Raw genomic sequence first — 19,631 nt, forward strand, 5'->3', positions numbered from 1 at the left:
CAAGGCAGGGAAAAGAGGGGAAGAGAGCTAGGCTTAATTGAAGCTGGGGATATAAGAAGGGAGGAAAGGGAAATGGGAAGAGGCCAGCAGGAGAAGAAAGCTGAAGAGAAGCAGGTGGGAGCAGAGTGGCTCTTCTCCAGTGTAATACAGTGTAACCCTGCAGTGGGTGGGCTGAACCACATCTTCAGGGGGGGGGGGTTGTTATGACTATTAAAAGAACTGCTTAAAGAAGCAGTGACTGGGCTTATGGTTTCAAAAACCTCCTCATGGACTCCAGATACAACATTCCCCTGACTTCAAGGAGTGCTACACAGATGAAAAACTAAAACATCTGTGTGTCCATTCAAACAAAACCCAAGTATATTTCATGAAAAAATTAGAACCATTAATAATATTGTTTAGGCTTGGATCCTATGCAGCATTTCTGCCACTCACCTACCACTGCATTAAGTATGAACCCAAAAGATGTTCCCCTGTAGATCAGTGGACCCTAGGAATATGAGAGGGATTAAATCACAGACAGGGTGCAATGCAGTGATGTGGAATCTGCAAAATTATCCTCCCCTTGTTCTGTGAGCACAAGGACATGGCACTAGGGAAAAGCAGCTTAAGACCCAGGTCTTTGTATTAGTAGGCCACTTTCCATACCTTACACCAGGGGTGGCCAACGGTAGCTCTCCAGATGTTTTTTGCCTACAACTCCCATCAGCTACAATTCTCAGTAATCATAACAGCACTATAGCAAGTATTATTGCCACACTGCAGATGGGGAAAGGTGTAAAAATTCATGCCAAAAGATGAATTTTGAACCAAAAACTCCACAGTTCAGTTAATTCTCTTAATCACTTTGCTATATCATATCAAGCATTTCAGCACTTTTCTCTTTCTAGCATGTCACCACATTTGTAAGGACATCTGCAAGTAAACATTATGTAAAATGGTGACTACAATAACCTGATTAGAAGCACTTGCATCTTCAGACAGTGAGGAAGGCATTTCAAAAGGGGCTGGCCAAGAAACTCTTCCAGCTTCATCAACTTCATCTTCAGCTGTCTCTTCTTGATGCTGCTCTTCAGGGTTAGGAACAGGCTGAGGAGCTCCATCACCATTAATGCTGACAAAGCAGAAATGTTAATCAGAATCTCTCACCAAATCCTACAGTTTAATGTGATGAATATTAGTTCTGTCTTAACTATTAAATCAATTAACAGCTGCAACTCTCTCCAGAACTTATTTTCCAACACATGTTACAATTCCAAGAAGCAGACTCCTGGTATATATACTCAAGAGTAGGGCTTTTGGCTTCCCCAAATCCTTGTATATTTGTATAAAGTCAGATTATTGTACAACCAGGTTCTTCCCTGGTAATCTTTCAGTTGCTGCGTTCAGGCATCACATGTAACCATAAATTAAGAAAAGATGTGCATGAACATAGTTCGTTAACATACTTGTGCCTAAGCCTCTTTCCTCTTATTTTATTTATTTAGTTAGTAAATTTATATTCCACCTATTCCCAAAATGGGCTCAGGGCAGATGACAACTTAGATAAAACAATTAAAACTTAAATTAAAATCAAAACAATATGAGGCAGTACAACAAATAGGCAAGTTATGGACCATAGTTGGCGGTTTCAGTTGGGCACATTCTACAATTCAGTGTACTGATGGTCTAAAAATACAATAGGTGATGGTATAGCAATAAGATTGTATTGGATCAAAGAAGGACAGCTGATAGGATAGGACACCCATTGCCTCAACCAAAGGCCAGGTGGAATAGCTCTGTTTTACAGGCCCTATGAAAAGGTAACAAATCAGTAAAGGCCCAGATCTCTGTGGGGAGCTGATTCCACCAGGCCAGAGCCAAGGCCAAAAAAGCCCTGGTCCTGGTTGAGGCAAGTCGGATGTCCTTCAGGCCAGATGTTACAAACCAGATCTTAATGATCTTCAGGGCACATATGCCAAGAATCCCCATCTAGAATCACAGTTAAGCATGAACTCTAGCTGAACAAATTGAGTGCAGTGGCACCTTTAAGACCAACAAAAGTTACAAGTTTATTTAAGGTATGAGGAACATTTCTTCAGATACATACAAATGGAAATTAACGTTTCATAGATATATAGATAGATATGTAGGCAGATATTCTGAATTGGTTTTAAACTGGAATTAATTTTTATATTTTAATATTGGTTTTACAGTAAAATGACCTGTTGTGATCTGTTCCAAGCCTACCTGCAGAGGAAGGAAGGATATAAATCAAATCAAAAATAAATTTCCTTTTCTATGTATTTCCTGCACACAAAAGCTCATACTTTGATTAAACTTTTGTTGATCTTAAAAGTGCCACTGGACTCCACATTTGTTCTACTGCTTAAGACCAGCATGGCTGCCCACCTGATTCTATTAACTCTAGTTACCCATGATCTGTAACCAGGGTAGCCAAATGGGAGCTACATGTGGCTCTCTTACACATATTGTGTGGCTCCTAAAGCCCCTGCTGTCCCATCAGCCAGCTTGGAGAAGGAATTTATCTCTTTAAATCACTTCTCCAAGTCAAGCCAGCCAGAATTGCTTTCTTTCCACCTCTCTTCCCTTCCCCATCTATTTCCCTCCCTCCCTGTCTTGCAGCTCTCAAACGTCCCTGTCCTGTAGCTCTCAAACATCTGACTTTATTCTATATGGCTCTTACATTAAGCAAATTCGCCCACTCCTGATCTATAAGCACATATATAATAGGTAAGTAGAGGTAATGTTTCACAGCAATTTGTGATATAAGAACAGGGAAGCACACATGTGCAAGATCAGCAACAAGTCAGGTTTCTACACATCTTTTGTTAACTGCAGTTACATGTGATGTCAGAAAGTAGTCAATTTTTATATGTGATTGCTTTCTCTCCCATTTTATATCACAAAAGCTGTATCCAGAACAGGAAGCTAAACTCTTGCACTCTAATGCCATCGGTTTTAGTCAACAATTATGCATGTTGGCCCTGACCAGCAATCTTCATGAACAAAACAAGCTACATACATATACAACTGTGTGCTGTCATTTTCCTTCCTGCATAAAATATTATCACTACCATCATCTTGGAGTACAGTGACCTCTGTTTCAGAGGTAACATAGGGGAAGGCAGGAAAGAAGAAGAATGTTGCTTTTTGGTAGCAGTAATTATCTGTTCACAGGCCATGGAGACAATCACATGCTCAGTGGGATGTACAGTGTTGGAACATCAAGAGGCCAAATAAACTTCATCCAAGCACAGCATACTTTTGCTTACACAGGATCCAACACTGCCCCCAGTATATCTGAATAAGTGCTTTCTCCCATATCTACCTTTGGGCTCAATAAGATTAATCAATGAAACTGCTTTAATCTCATGCTAGCAAGATGGTCACAGAGGAACAGGCATTTTGGGAAACTGCTCCTTAACCATGTAACCTGTTACTTGATACAGTCTGGCAGACCCAGGACCTTCCGTCTTTTTATTCAAGCCTATGGTAGCTACTGTGTCTAGAAAGTAATGTTTGAGATAGTTTCAGTTACTCAGGCTTTCTGTAAGTTTTGTTAATTGAGGTTATTGTTTCATTTCTAGTGTGTACCTCACTTCAAGAGCATTTAGTGCTAGAAAGAGGTTTGAAAAAGTTCTAAGTCAAATAAACAAGTCAGAAGGGCAACATGTTCACAGAAATCTGACTCTGCCCATGGATCAGGTCAGTTCTGATATCCATTTACAACATAGGTCCATTGTTCGAGCAAGTTTTCCACTACCACTGCATGTGATTCATGAACAACACAGCTCACCAGCATGCCTATTTTGCTGCAAAATACAGCACAAGCTTAAGTCAACATTTCCAGCTCCTGCAGCTGTCTCTTAGAAGAATAATGTAACAAAAATAATGTTATGCCAGCTTTTCAAAAGTACTTGTATTCAGTATTGTGTCCAGGATCCAAAGCACTGCTTACATGCCAGATTGTTCTTTTTCGTTCCCACAAAAAAAAAATACTTCCACTGAAGACTGGGGAACCACTGCTCTTTGGAGAAGTGGTTTGTGATGCACAAAGATTTGTTTGTGTAAGCATACAGGAACATGGACCTTCTCTGTATTAGTGCCAATATTCAAGAAAAATTCATAGGGGGTCAAATTCTAGATGGATAGCCATGTCAGTCACTTACAGCCCCCTACAGAGGGGGTGGGTGGGTCCTGAGGCACTTTGAAAAATTAAAACCATATTTTTCCCCTTAGAATGTAGATTTATATATTTATCAAAGAAAGTAGCAGACTGACTAATTTTAACTCAATATACTAGACCAGAACTTATGTAAAAATCACAAAATACCTGTAATACAGGAATTTGGAAAGTATAGCTTTCTGGTACCAGTGTTCTTTGCTCTTCTTCTTTCTTTGCCACTTCTGATCTATCAGTCTCTGGTAGAATTCTTTTAACCACGTCCAGTCTCCAGTCTGTATTATAAATAAGCATACAATTAATATTATAAGAATGAAGTGCTTTAATTTATGATAGAAAATGACTCAGATGCACATTAATTCATTTAATACTGTTTAAACTGTTCCAGTTATAAAAATGTGACATCTAATGAAATAAATTGTTTTAACATATAATCAATTAAATCACTCCTGACAATGATAGTTTACATTCCATCTTATGAAAACTGTTCATAAAACAATCAGGCAGTACCAAAATTAAAACTACGAATGCTCTTTAACAGCATCATTAGCCAATATATACCTTGCTATGGTAACAGTACTAGACAGCAGTCTCAATAGCAGAACATGTCATGCTCCTCAAAACTACTGTTCTTGGGAAAGATTGGACATATGGAACAAGAATAGCTCATGACCAAATACATTATTTGAATAACTTCAACAAATTTATCACCTGTGATGATCTCATAAAGAGCTCTTGAATATCAAGGTCATCCAATAAAAGAGTTCTCCCAATCCGATGTACAGCCATACTGACATGCGATTTGCTGTAAGGAATCTTAAGCAGCTTTTTAATGTTCTGCAGAGTAAGAGAGCAAGACCTTTCTGTTTCTTTTAGAAGCTTAGGGTGATTTCAAAACAAAAGTTCAATGAGGGTCAAAGTGAACTGTAATCCTTCTAAGCAGGAGTCACTTTAAGGAAACCATGGTTTAGATTCTAGTATTCCCAACAGTCCTAATTCACTGTTCCAATTGTTTCACCACATGATCTCAAAGGATGGTTAAGGAAACTCTGTGATGATGCTTTAACTGAAGCAATAACTGAATTGGCAAACCATGGTTTGTAATCAAGCAACAAATTAGAACAAGAAGACATGATCAACTGGGTTTGCAAGTCAGGTCTGATATTATGTCTCAATTGACAAACTGAAATTATAGTACCAGACGCCACTGAACCCAGAATCTAGAGAGCTGAACAAGCAGAAAATGAATGCAGACAAGCACTCTAAGCTAGTTTGCCTGATCCTTTAGAAACCACGATTTCAGCTTGTAAACTTGTGACTAACATAAGCCATGTGTGATGTGACACCTGAAAATGGAGTACATTATTTGTAGTTGCTTTACAGTCCAATCCTCAACCATCTTGAGCCAAAAGGAAAGGCAAGGAACATCCTTAATTAGCTAATAAGAATATTTTCCTGGGAGTCAACCCCTATGAATAGACTTGAACAGGATTCCGAGAACATCTGTTTAAGTTTGCTTCCTAAACACTACTGTTTTCTATTTTCTACTTTTGTTTCCTATTTTTTTTTCTTTTCTGGCTATGAGATGACTAGGCCATAATGCAAAACATCAGACTGGAACACTTTGTTTCTGCCACAACCTCAGTTGTGTGAAAGTGGGGGGGGGGGGGCAAAACTGAACCATTTAACCCCTCTGGTTTTGCTCCCCCCTGCTTTGAAGCATCAGGAAGCAAACCACAGGGTTAAATACGGGGGAGAATGAAGTGCTCCCAGCAGGGCAGTTGAAAAAATTGCATTCTAATTTTTTTTCCTGTGATGAAAAAAAATCTTATTTGAAGATGCAATTATGTATAGTAATTCAAGGCACTATTTCAATTATGGATGGGCATGGACCACATTTTTGCATTTCAGTTTGTGACTGAACCATGAACTTAAACAAATCGATATGCTGGTTCACAAACCAAACTTGTTCATATAGATTTGTGACCTATTTCAACTCCCTGCTTTCTGCTCCCTGCAAAGGCAGCGGGAAGGTTGGGAGAGTTTGAATGGCTCCCAGATATTTAACTCTCCAGATTTGCTCCCCACCGTTTCAAGTGGGAAGCAAAACTTAGCCATTTAACCCTCTGGTTTTGCTCCCCACCACTTCAAAGCAGCAGGGAGCAAACCAGAGGGTTTAAATATGGAGTGTGTGTGTGTGTGTGTGTGTGTGTGTGTGTGTGTGTGTGTGAAGTCCCTCCCAGGGGGCACTTCACTCTCTCCTTTCCGCTAGCTGCAGAAACTGTAGGTGAAGTACCTCCTGCAGTTTCCAAGGCCAGTGGGGGGCGGGGGGAGATGACCCCTGGGAGGCATTTCACTTCCAGATTTCTGCTAGTTTGGAGCCATTTATACCCTTCAGAGCTGCTCCCCTAACAGCTGCGCTTCCCGCCACTCAGCTGTTGGTTATGAAGAGCAGAACGCTCAGAGTCATTTAAACCCATTTTCTACTCTTCATGAACCACCATGAACTGTATCAAAGTTTATCATGAACTTTAGTTTGTGAGCCAGTTCATGCCCGTTCCTAATTTCAGCTAATTGTATTCGTCAATCTAAGAAAGCATCTCAGAACCAAGACTAGTAAAGTGCTTCCCTCCAATATCTACTCTTTCAGAGGCCACACCATTTAAAACAGTGCTCACACACTGTGAGAAAAGTCAGACAGTATACTGGGATGGAGTTTCTCATTTCAGAAATACACAAACTACTTAAAACTATTCTTACGGTATGATGCCTACTATAAAGTAGTTTATAAAAAATTTAGCCATGCATATAGTTTACTGTACCAAACATTGTGCATTGTTTTAGATTTTGCTTATCTGTTCAATTATGTAGAAAGCACTTCACCGTTCTTTTGAAGTACTTCAATATTATTTCACAAAAATACAAGGCAAGCACAATCATTATTATATCACAGAAATACATGGTAACCACAGTTATATATGAATAATCTCAGACAAAAGCTAAAACTCTCAAAGGTAAACCTAATGAAATTAAACACAATTCTCAAAATTATTTCATTATGGCTGTTCAGCAAAAAACTTTCTTAAAACAAAAGGATGACTTTATGAAATTAAAGCTAATTACTATCAGACATACCTTGCATTATATTAGTGCAAAATACACATACCTCAGAATCAGATACAACATCCACATCGTTTCCAATTGAGTCAATAAATTCATATGCCATGCCAAAGCTATAAAAAAACAACACTAAATTATATTAAGGACAATATTCAAAACAACCACCTACTATTTCGCTGAAATTTTAAATTAAATTATTTTCTAAGAATAGAATTTGGTTACACACCAAGTCACCTAAACTACTCTCCCAATACATGCCAGGAAACAATATAGACAGCAGGGCCTTTCAAAATACTTTGCTTTACCAATTATGCCCATAGCAAACTTTCCACATGGATGTTACCTCAAAATTTTCATGAACGATTAGTGACCTGACAAGTTTAAAACCTGTACAAGAACTAGATGTTTCCAGAAGGCAAAATTACTTCAAAAATGTAGAAATATGCAAGTCCTATGACAACCCTAAAACTAAGCAACTGCAAGTAGAATGAAAGCATATTCTTCCCCCATTATTTATTTCGACTTCTCTCCCATCCTCCATGTCAAATTTAAAGTAAACTCCTCAAGCATGGACTTCTGTTCTTCCCTCCCTTTCTGAACCATGCACACTGATGACACTACATAAACAACGGTAGTGGGAATAAATAGGATTCACAATATATACCTGGAAAATGGTTTGCTTTTCTTGCTGTTACCAAGAATAGTTGCCCCTGCTGGTCCCAATTTGGCACTTTCTCGTAACCAGTTCGCAGGGGGCAGTTTTAGGTCAGTCTTCTCTTGGAGACGGGCAAATGCTGCTTGTGGTGGAGCAGATGAATATTTTACCACAGCACAGCTTTTTATTTCATTGCCTCCAAGAAATAAGATAGATCCCTAGTTTGCATAAAACAATGAAGAGTTTAATAGTTAAGTAGTGCTAATTCAATAACTCCTGGTCACAGATACCATTATACGCTCTCTGTCAGTAACTTCCATCAAAGTAAAACACTAAAAATACAACATATTGTAAAAATACAATGCAATTTTGACACCACAGAATCAAGTATCACTGGTTTGTTCCAGCAGAGTACAACCAACACACCAAGACATAGTACAGTATGGTTTACATGGCAGATCTGAACATCCAAGTAGAAATCCACTGATACAAATCAACATTTCATGTATCCAACAACTTCACCTAATAATCCAAGAGCATAGGTAGAACTGTGGAAGAGGAACCTACACATCAATCTATGTGCCAGCTTAGATAAACCTAGCAGCCTTTTTTAATGAGCGTCAACCAAGCAGGTCTGTTGCATACAATCTGGATCCTTTGGCTGGAGCCTACCAGCTTTTCCACTGGAGTAAGCAGCAGAGAGAGAGAGAGAGATTCGTGTGCTGGTAAAGTGTGCAGACTTTTATCTGGGAGAACCAGGTCTGCTGATGTGACCTTGAGTCAGTCACAAGTTCTCACAGAGCTGTTCCTCTCAAGAGTAGTTTCTGTTAGAGCTCTCTCCGCTCCACCTACCTCACAGGATGTCTGTTGTGGGGAAGGGAAGGAAAAGGAGATTATAAACTGCTCTGAGACTCCTTTGGGAAGTGAATGGCAGGGTATAAATCCAGTCTCTTCTTCCTTTTGACCACCTTGACCATATTTGGAATATGGGACCCACATGTACAAAAAGCCACACAGGATGATAGGAAATGAGGTTGTCCTCTCCAGTTTCTTGTGCCAGCAAAAAGCTGGTAGGATCCAGCCCCATGATCTTCAGTTGTAGCATATGCCCTGTGTAGTAATTTTCCAAAGATGCTCTGAAAGTACCCTCTGACACAGGCCAACTGAGACTTTTCTAAAAGCACACATAAAGTATAGCAATGTAGAAACAGTCTTCAGAAGAATTTGCTGGGGAATACGAGTAGGTGTTCTCTAGAGTCTAGTTTCAAAGAGTAGCTGTATTTGTCTACAGTAGAACAGTTAGATTTGAGTACAGTAGCAGACTGACAAAGGGAGCTTTGACTCTTCAAAGCTTATACCCTGAAAATCTCTTTGGTATCTTAAGATATCACTGGACTCAAATCATAAATCTATCACCAAATGCTGAGGCAACATTTGAAAGCAGTTCATTGTCAAGAAAGGTAGACATGATGCATCAGATGTTATCTATAAGAATGCGCTAGAATAGCATTTCCCAATTTTATCTGTAGCTGTGGTTACAGGTACTTCCATGGTTTGGTGGCCATGGCAACAGCATCCTCAAAATGGCAATAGTTTTGATAGCTGAGTTTTTACAAGGCTTTAGTCAAGAAAATTCAGCACCACCCTTTCCTGGATCGCCTAGGCTAGCGCGGTCTTGTCAGATCTTGGAAGCTAAGCAGGGCAGCCCTGGCTAGTATTTGGAAAGAAGACCTCCAAAGAATACCAGGGTCATAACATGGTGGCAGGCAATTGCACCTTTGAATATATCTTGCCTTTATAACCTCAAGGGGTCACCATAAGTTAGCTGTAACTTGATTGCACTTTTGCTAGATGCAACCCAAATCCTTGCTGGTGGGTGAGGGGGGGGAGGAGAGAAGCAAACTGAATTGCTCCACCTCAGCCATTTTCCTCACTGAAATACCTTCTGTTATTTCATACCCAAATAGGAGTGCATATATTCAACTGTGATAAGAACTACCCCACACCACCCTTGTATGTTAATGTCACATGGACTCTCCAGAGCACCAAGAATCATACGAAGTGTTCTCTCTCAACAGCTTCCTCTCAAAGAAGATACACACTCTGGAGAAATCCCTTGATCTTTTGTACCTAATGAGAAATTATACAAAGCACCACAGAGAATGAAGATGGTGTTTTCATTCTACAGAGTTTCCTGCATTGTAAACACATTCCCCACAAAACATGAACTGTTGAAGTCCCTGCACACTGGTGAAGTACAACGCACTCATTATACTTTCCTAGTTCAGAAAGACATGTCACATCCTTGCTGCTAAATTTACAGATTACTTTATCCTATTAATCAGCTTAATCTGAAGTGCACTACAGTGGGAAAATCACAACCATATCCCTGGCAAGACACATGCTCCCCTCTTTTCCAGGATGAGTATCTGCTATGGGCCACTTCATCCACAAATTACATAAGCAATTAAAACATTTCAAGGAATAACTGTACCCTTGAAGCTACTTTGTCACATCTAGAGATGTTTTTTTTGTCATCAAGTCCCAGCCAGTTTATGGTTGACCCGACAGAGATCACCATAAGGCAAGAGATGTTCAGAGGTGATTTGCCATTGCCTGCCTCTGTGCAGCTTCCCTTATCTTCTTTGTTAGTCTCCCATCCAAATACTAACCAGGGCTGACCTTGCACTTAGCTTCAGCAATCTGAACAGATCAAGCTAGCCTAGGCTATCCAGGTTAGGGCGATACCTCTAGTCACTATGCTCAAGATGCTTATCTGACCAACAGGAAAGAGAAAATCATTTGCAGCCATTTGGGTAGGATTTCTGATGCACTCGTATGGCTATTTCAATAGTGAATACAGATATGTCCTCAGGATTATTTTGTAGGACCCAAACACATCTCCATCATTGTGGAAGAGAAAAAAATATCAATGCATATACTTTAAGGATCATTGTGTATCATTAGAGGTATGACAGGGGGAGGAGCAAAGACCTAAAAACAACCTTAGTATAGGACAGGGGTTGCCAAACTTGCTTAATGTAAGAGCCACATAGAATAAAGTCAGATGTCTGAGAGCTGCAAGACAGGCAGGCAAATATATGGGAGGGAGAGGTGGAAAGAAAGCAACTTTAACTATATTCTCCAAGCCACCCGCTGGCTTGGCCTGGCCAAATGATTTAAAGAGACAAAAGTCTTCTCCAAGCTGGGCAATGGTGTGGTGGGGGCTTTGAGAGCCATACAATATGTGTGAAAGAGCCACATGTGACTCCCAAGGCACAGTTTGGCCACCCCTGGTATAGGATATATATCCTATGAACATTGATGTGACCACCGGATGCCAGTCACAGCAAAATGTCTCTTCTTCTCCTTCTCTGCAGCTGGCGACAGTAAAGTTAAAAGGAAAAAACAACATGGAGAAAATAAAAATGGGAAGGGGAATTCGATAACGCCACCGATACGGTTTACTCTCACAGCGGTGCAATCGGCCCTTTCCTCTCACTTCCCACCAGCTGCTGACAGAAACCAGTCTCTAGGAACCAGGCTGTAACTAAACGCTTTTGTCAGCGTCGGGTTCACACGTTACCACAGTCTCTTCCGCGCAGGCTGTATCAGGGCAAGCATCACGCAGGCACCACCGTATGTGAACTGTCCTTTCACCGAAAGTCCCGGAAAGGATCAGAAAAGTGGGTGTGAAACTTAGTTGCGCGGCTGAGGTACCTGCTTGGGCTCCTCTCGTTCTCCCGTCATCGATGCTGGGTCAGGCTCCGGTGTTACCGGGTCGATTCCCTGAGCGCCGCTCAGTTCGGCCCCAGCTGCCCGAGCGTCCCCCATTTCTCTCCCGCGACTCTCAGCGAGGACCGGCGGAGCAACCGGAAATAGAGAGCTTTACCCAAGATGAAGAGGTTCCGCCGTCTAGAAACAACCGGAAAGCGCCCGAAGCAAATACACACGCATAGGCTCCGCCCCCTCACTGCCGCCACTGTGCGGCTTTTGGCTCGGCATTGCATTCCTCACAGAGCTGAACCCGGCAAGCTCGCGAGAATGTTGCTGAACTCTCGCGAGATCGGTTTGAAACCAGCTGCAACAAATATAGAAGGCAGAGAGCACCAGTGGCTGAGTGTGGAGACGGAAATAAGATTTAGTTGCTCCAAAGGCCTCGTTTACGAAGTGGAGGAGCCCTCAGTCTGTAGGTGGTGGGATCTAGCTTTGACCTGTACATTTTAAAAAGCAGTGCAAAAGAGAAATGTTTGCACAGTGAGGCGAGAAGCTCTACCCCGTTCTGTCTTCTTTGCTGTGCTGGTTTTCTCATCGCGTTTAATTTAGAAGAGCATTCAAACATTAAATTTATAGCCCACAGGCCATTCAGAAGGGGGGTGGGGGTTAAAAACTGTATAATAAAGTTAATTCAGGTCAGCATTTATAATTTCTTCTAATATATCTAAGAGTTTAAAGGATAAATACTCTTTATTTGAGAAGTACATTTTAGATAGGAAAAAGTAGAGACAGGATAGAGTAATAACTAGTAAGAACGGAAGCAGATAGCAAGAAGGACATCTGCCTCATGCTGCCAAGAGTGGACAGCAGGTCCCTCCTGGTGCCTGTAGGTTGAACATAAGAACATAAGAGAAGCCATGTTGGATCAGGCCAGCGGCCCATCAAGTCCAACACTCTGTGTCACACAGTGGCAAAAAATGTTATATACACACATACACTGTGGCTAATAGCCACTGATGGACCTGTGCTCCATATTTTTATCTAAACCCATCTTGAAGGTGGCTATACTTGTGGCCGCCACCACCTCCTGTGGCAGTGAATTCCACATGTTAATCACCCTTTGGGTGAAGAAGTACTTCCTTTTATCCGTCTTAACCTGTCTGCTCAGCAATTTCATCGAATGCCCGTTGAAGGGCAGATGGTCAATGTTCCCTCTAAGCTGCAGTCTTGTGAGCAAAAATTCTACTTTGTGAGCTACTGGCATTAAAGTTGAGAGCTACTGCATAAATTATTGTGCTCTGGGGTCATCCTTCCTGAGCTAAAACAAAAATCTGTGGGCTGGAGGCTAAAAATCTGTGAGCAAGCTCACGCTCACTCATCTTAGAGGAAACACAATAGGGTTCCAAGGTCTGACTCAAGAAATACCTGGGGACTTTGGAGGTGAAGCCAGGAGCAGGGGTGTGATGGTCAAGACTGAACTCCAAAGGGAGTTCTGGCCATCACATTTAAAGGGACTGCCCTTCTTTTAAATGCCTTCCCTCCATTTGAAAATAATGAAGGATGGGGCACCTTTTGGGGGGCATAGAGTTGGACCCCCTGGTCCAATCTTTTTGAAACTTGGGGGGTGTTTTGAGGAGAGGCGCCAGATACTATGCTGAAAATTTGGTCCCTCTATCTCAGGGGTCATTTTGTAGAAAAAGAGGTGCCAGAGCTCATTAGCACAACTCATTTGTGTATGGCACACACCTCTGACATCACCAGAAGGTATACTAAATTATATTAGCTCGGCATCTACCTTAAAGTGCTTCTTGAATTATAATTGTCATAACAAAATCTTACTCCCATCATACTTTTTAAATTACTTCTCCTATGCGGCCACAGTGGCATGATGAAGATTTCCAGCTGTATGCTTTATATGTTTTGACTATTTTCCTATTTTTTGTGGGGCAAAATTTTAGAAAGTTAGTCAAACCTTAAGAGTTCAGCAAAATTCTCACGGGGTCCGAACAATAGAGCCCAGAAGCAAGGGGGGGGTTGGGGGGGGAGAAAGAAAGAGCTCAATAAATTTTAGAGGTTCTGGAGCTCCACTCCTGTGAGCTCCTGCCCAAAACAAAGCTTGCTCTACCTAAAAAACAGTACCCCCCCCCCGAGCCTTTGATAACCACAGATTGATTCTCCATTATACCCATTGGAACCGCTCTCCATAGGGTATAATGGCATGCCTAGCAGACATTCTGATGACCCTGAAGGGGGGGAGGGCCTCTAAACCAGGGGACCCCTGCCTCCCAACTGGGGATTGGCAACCCTAGAAGGGCATTGTATGAGAAAGAGTTGAAGGAAGTTGTTCACCTCAAAGGAATAGTGGCAGAAGAGTAAACACAGGAAGTAAGGGTCAGTATGACTCTCTAGATCAGGGGTGTTGAACTCATTTTTAATGAGGGCAAGATCTGACATAAATGAGACCTTGTCAGCCCAGGCCATGTGAGGAAAGGGAGTATAGTATAGCTTGATCTCATCAGATCTCAGAAGCTGTGCAGGGCTGGTACTTGGAAGAGAGACCACCAGGAAGACTGCAGAGGAAGGCAATGGTAAATCACTTCTTTATCACATCTGCCTTAAAAGCCCTTTGCAGGGTTTGTCATAAGTAAGCATAAGTTATAAGTTGACAGCACTTTACATACACACCCTCACTTCAGAGGAAAAATTCTGCTGGTCAGAGCTGATTTAGGCAGAGATCTGATCACCCTTTTAGCTCATTTGCCTTGGGCCTTTTTTGGCCCTAACAACTCATTCATTTTTTTAAAAAACAAAGTTTTGGTTAGCATATGTTAAGAATAGTATGGTTAATCATATCATTGTTTTCAAGAGCTGAAAAATGTATTTGCAGAATAAATTGTTCATCCAAGTAGTTTTACTACATATTCCAGGAAATACCTACAGCAAAAACATCAGAATAGATGCTTTAATATGAACCAGAATCAGAGGAAATGCTACAATAAATGACTTCCACTGCTGGAGAAGCTTGGATATTTAAGAAAATATTTGTATATTACTTGTCGGTGCGGGTGTTAGCAGAGAGAGCTGTGTGATGTGCTCAACGGTGAGCCCCAGTAAAGAAGTGAGCCAGACACCTGCAGCTAGTGCTGAAACAGTGTATTTACAATATATACAGTTCGTGCTCACTAGTGCATAGATATACATTAATCACAGGACCAAAGTGCTCCGCCAGCAAGTATACTCTCGAAGAGAGACCTGTGCATTGCAAGCACAGTCCATTTATAGTTCTATCAGCCAATCCTGGCAGTCCACAGTCATGCTGACTCAGCAGGTCCTTTCCACCTGTCTTCAGCTGGCTCAAACCGCCCTGTAGATAAGGTCACTGTGACCTAGCATGCCGGCTAGATCACCTGCTGTCATAACAGAGCTGTCAAACTGTGTTCAGATAGATTCCATTACTGACACACCTCCTAATCTATCGTACACAGTAAACCTAAACACAGTAATTCTCAACATTGGACACAGTTTACATACATACTTTTGATAACTGCATACCACACACAATGTTATGCCATGTTACATTCACATGCTTTCACATTGTTTCCTTGACAGCAGTATTATACACTTATCATATTCACAGGTTTACAGTTTCCAATCCAGGAACTCATCATCACTGTCCTGGTCAGCCAGTTCCCTCTGGCGTTTGGCTTCAGCCTCCCTGTTCCGTGCCTCACACTCTGCCACCCAGACCTTCCACGCCTCAGCCTTTTTCCTGAGCATTTCTTGGAACCCTGGTGGGTCTGGCTTAACTACCAGTGTTACATAAGGCACCTTGTACCTGGCAGGAGGGATACCCTTTGTGGCTCTAGCAGATACTCTGGGTCCTGCACTCGGACCGGGCTCGACTCCTTCAAGCTCACTGCTTGCCACCTCCTGGGCTGGTTCTGACTCTTGACTCAGAGGTTGCACCTCCTGACTCTGCACCTGAGGCTCTGTGCCAACATTGGGCTCACCTTCTCCTGGCCTACTGCTTGCCATCTCCTGGGCTGGAGATCTGGGCCGTGTTCCAGCACTGTTATCAGTACTTGGCAGCAGTACAAGTTCTCTTTCAGTAGAATGTAATTGAGGCCACCTGGCGCGCTCGTTAAATCTGGCAGTTCTACTGAAAGTTAGCTTGGCCCTCTTATCGCAAAAGCGCTAAGACTTGGTTTCTGGCTTGTAGCCCAGAAAAGTTAGGCTCACTGCCTGGCCAGCTCCCTCCCTCCTGTTCTCGGGGGGAATGTCAACCCAAGCCTGCGTCCCAAAGACTCTTAAAAACTTTAAGTCTGGAACCTTATTGTACAGCCTTCTGTAAGGCAAGTCATTCACAGCTTTACACCAAATTTGATTGTGCAAGTATACTGCTGAATACATGGCCTCAGCCCAATAAGAAATTGGCAACTTGGCATCCTCCAACATGCTATACATTAAAGTCTGTAGTATAGCTCCATGCCCATTTTCCAGCCCATTTTCTTGGGGCGTGGCCGGGTTAGCTAATCTGTGGGCAATGCCCTTGTTCACCAGCCAACGTTTAAACTCATTAGAGAGAAATTCCCCACCGCGGTCGGTCGGAATAGCTTTAATATGCGTATCCAATTCCCTTTCCACCGCTTTTGCCCATTTAGTAAACACCTTGTATACCTCGGATTTATGCATCATGGCAAACACCCAGGAATACCTTGTACAGTCATCGGTAGCCACTAGGCAATACCGCCTCCCCGACAGACTCTTTGGCAATGGGCCAATAACATCTAAATGAATGAGCTCTAAGGCACGCTTACTCTCTCTGTTGCTTTGCCTAGCAACTGCACAAGCCCTGCTCTTAGTCTTTTTGCAGACCTGGCAGTCTAAGTAACACCTGCAGGGCTTTACCTTCAGACTTGGCACCAACTGTAGGGTCTTTTTCAATGCACTAAACCCACAGTGCCCGAGTCTTCTGTGGAACAGATGGATGCATTGGTCATGCACTGGCACATTTGACACTTGTGCAACCTGGGCACAATGACTCTGAACCACATACACATTCCCATCTCTTTTCCCAGTAGCAAGCAGCTTCCCCCCACCTCCTAAGATCTTACAATAGGCTTTTTCAAACTTTACCTGATAGCCATCGTCAATTAACATGCTTACACTTAGCAAATTTGACCTTAATGAGGGGACACACAAAACATGCTGCAATGTGCAATCCAAAACAGGAAACTCTACACAGCCAGAACAAGTAACAGCCGCGGTAGAACCGTCGGCTAATCTGACATGACTGAGTTCAGGAATGTCAACATCTCTCAGCAGCTCCTTGTCGCAGCAGAGATGGCTCGTTGCACCAGAGTCTAATATCCAGGCAGACCCGGTACTCTCTCCTGCAGAAGTGACCAGCTGGGCTTCTTCCTCACATCTGCTGGTGGTCCTCTGCCCTCGCTGCCTCCGTCCACGCCGCTTCCCTTTCTCTGGGCAGACGCGTAAAAGGTGCGAGGATGATCCACAACCAAAGCAACGCCTCACAGACAGTGCAGTCGGCTCCACTTCAGCCTTTGGTTGTCTGCCAGCAGCACAAGCCGGCTCGTTCTTGGAAGCCTTCCCAGACGAGCCGATAGCCACACGCTCCCCAGCCGACACTCCTGGGTAGCTCACAGCTGCAATCCTCTCTTGGAAATCAAGCAGGTGGGCACACACGTACTCCATAGTCAGAGTCGCCACATCAACCGTCTCCAGGGAGTAAACTCCGGCGGCAACGAAGACAGCAAAATATAAACCCTGTCATCAGGAGCTACAGTTTTGCCCCTGGCTTCAAGCTCAACGAAGCAGTCTGTCAGCTTCTTGATGTGCTGCCTTACACACCCTCCAGCCGGCATTAAAGTGCGGAACATCTTCCTGGTCAAGGCCATTAGGGAGCCTGCAGTGGTACTAATGTAAACCCCACTGAGCGCGTCCCAGGCAGCCTTGGCAGTGTCCTTCCCACGCACATATATCAACTGGTCATCTCCCACTGCTAGCACAATGTTTGCCAGCGCCTTGTCGGCCAACACAGTCTGGGCAGGAGATAACACGGCAGGGGGATTACTTACAAACAGCCATTGCCCCTCACGCTTAAGGTAGTGTTCCATTCGCAGGCTCCACACCGCGTAGTTGGCTGAGTTAAGCTTCTCGACGGCCACTGCAAGCTGCTGCTGAGCCATGATACCGACTCCTCCACACAGCTGGCTGCCGTCCTCCCTCTGGCTCTCGGAATGAGATAGCTGGTACTTCTTTGTCCTTCAACCGGCGTTCCTCGCCTCCGGCTCCTTCACAACTCTCGGTCAGCTCAACACTTACGGTGCTCCTCCGCGCAGCGGAACCGCCCTGGGCCCATAACCCTGTCGGTGCGGGTGTTAGCAGAGAGAGCTGTGTGATGTGCTCAACTATCATTTAGGAGCTGTGCATTTCTCCCCTCTATAACAGCTACTCCATTTTCTCAGGTGGTTTAGCAAGCTGTCCACCTCATCTCACTTCATTTTCTATGAGAGCATTGATCTCACTTTGGAATCAGCTTTACCTTTCACAATGCTACAGTCATCATTTTACAGCTCTGTCACAATGCTTAAAAATGTCAAGGACAAGTCTAATACTTTGAAGTCAAAGTTCCTGAGTAGCTTTACACAGCTTTCTTTCAGTGTGCACTGTTACTTTTTATTTATATTGAAGGCAATGAGACATTCTGGGAACAAAGAAGGAAAGAAACATCTTCAGAGGAAGCAAACCCCATTTACCAGAATATACTAGACTTGGAACTGAGGAAAGCTGGGTTTTTGTTGTTGTACAGTGACTTTTTAAATGCTTTGGTTGGGAGGAAGCTGATTGATTGATTGGTTTGGTCTCAGCAGGTCTGGTTCACTCACAAAAAAGAATGAGGTAGGAATGAAATTGTAAAGCATTAAAGTGGTAGAAAGGACGGTACCATTTCAGATAGCAGGAGGTAAGTTCCAGCTTTGAATATTCCTGTACATGAAAAAGAAAACCCTGCATGCAAATACAAAACTAGCACAGACAAGTAAATTCTACACCCCACACCTTTGCTGGCTGTGGTTCCAAGTTCAAGTTTATTATTATGATCCAAGATCAGAATTTAGGTCAACAAGTATAACAGGTACAATAATATATAACAAATTACAGGCCAGTCAGTCTGACTTCAATACCAGGAAAGTTAGTGGAGACAAATATTAAAGGGAGAATTAGTAGGCACACTGATGAACAAAAATTGTTGAGAAAGACTCAGCATGGGTTCTGTAAGAGAAGATCTTGTCTCACCTGTTAAGAGTTCTTTGAGGGGGTGAACAAATATGTGGACAAAGGGGACCCAATAGACGTTGTTTACCTTAACTTCCAGAAAGGCTCCTAAGTAAGCTCAAGAGTCATGGGGTAAAAGAACAAGTCCTCTTGTGGCTCAAAAACTGGCTAATTAATAAGCAACAGAGAGTGAATATAATCACTGATAATTTTGCCGTTCGATGTTTAAATTTGTCTAATTATTAGGCTTTTTGTTGGCTTGGTGCTGTATAAATAAACTGACTGACTGACTAGGCAATTTTCTCAGTGGACGGTGGTAAGCAGTGGAGTGCCACAGGGCTCAGTACTGGATCCGATGCTTTTTAAATTGTTCATTAATGATTTGGAGTTGGGAGTAAGCAGTGACGTGGTTAAGTCTGCAGATGACACTAAATTGTTCAGGGTGGTGAGAACCAGAGAGGATTGTGAGGCACCCCAAAGGGATCTGTTGAGGCTGGGTGAGTGGGCATCAACAAGGCAAATGAGGTTCAAAGTGCAAAGGCCAAAAATCCTAACTATAAATACAAGTTTTTTCTGATTTGAAAATTTTTATTGGTTTTCAGAAAATTAGAAGGAACGGGTAAGAGGGGAAAAGAAGAATAAGGTTACAATTGTCAA

General features: G+C 42.6%; 1 protein-coding gene across 1 annotated transcript in view; it reads right to left on the reverse strand.

Moving 5' to 3' along the window:
* Positions 1-12,013, reverse strand: part of EDRF1 (erythroid differentiation regulatory factor 1) — a 39,552-nt gene extending 27,539 nt beyond the window's left edge. The window contains exons 1-6 of the mRNA XM_060241439.1: positions 11,682-12,013; positions 7,971-8,179; positions 7,353-7,419; positions 4,898-5,023; positions 4,337-4,461; positions 955-1,114 (exon numbers count right to left, since the gene is read on the reverse strand). Coding sequence (XP_060097422.1) covers positions 955-1,114; positions 4,337-4,461; positions 4,898-5,023; positions 7,353-7,419; positions 7,971-8,179; positions 11,682-11,795 — 801 coding nt within the window. The 5' untranslated portion in view covers positions 11,796-12,013. The remainder of the gene's footprint in view (positions 1-954; positions 1,115-4,336; positions 4,462-4,897; positions 5,024-7,352; positions 7,420-7,970; positions 8,180-11,681) is intronic.
* Positions 12,014-19,631: the final 7,618 nt, after the last annotated feature.

Source organism: Heteronotia binoei, chromosome 6, assembly GCF_032191835.1.
Source record: "Heteronotia binoei isolate CCM8104 ecotype False Entrance Well chromosome 6, APGP_CSIRO_Hbin_v1, whole genome shotgun sequence".
In the NCBI taxonomy this organism is placed as follows: domain Eukaryota; kingdom Metazoa; phylum Chordata; class Lepidosauria; order Squamata; family Gekkonidae; genus Heteronotia; species Heteronotia binoei.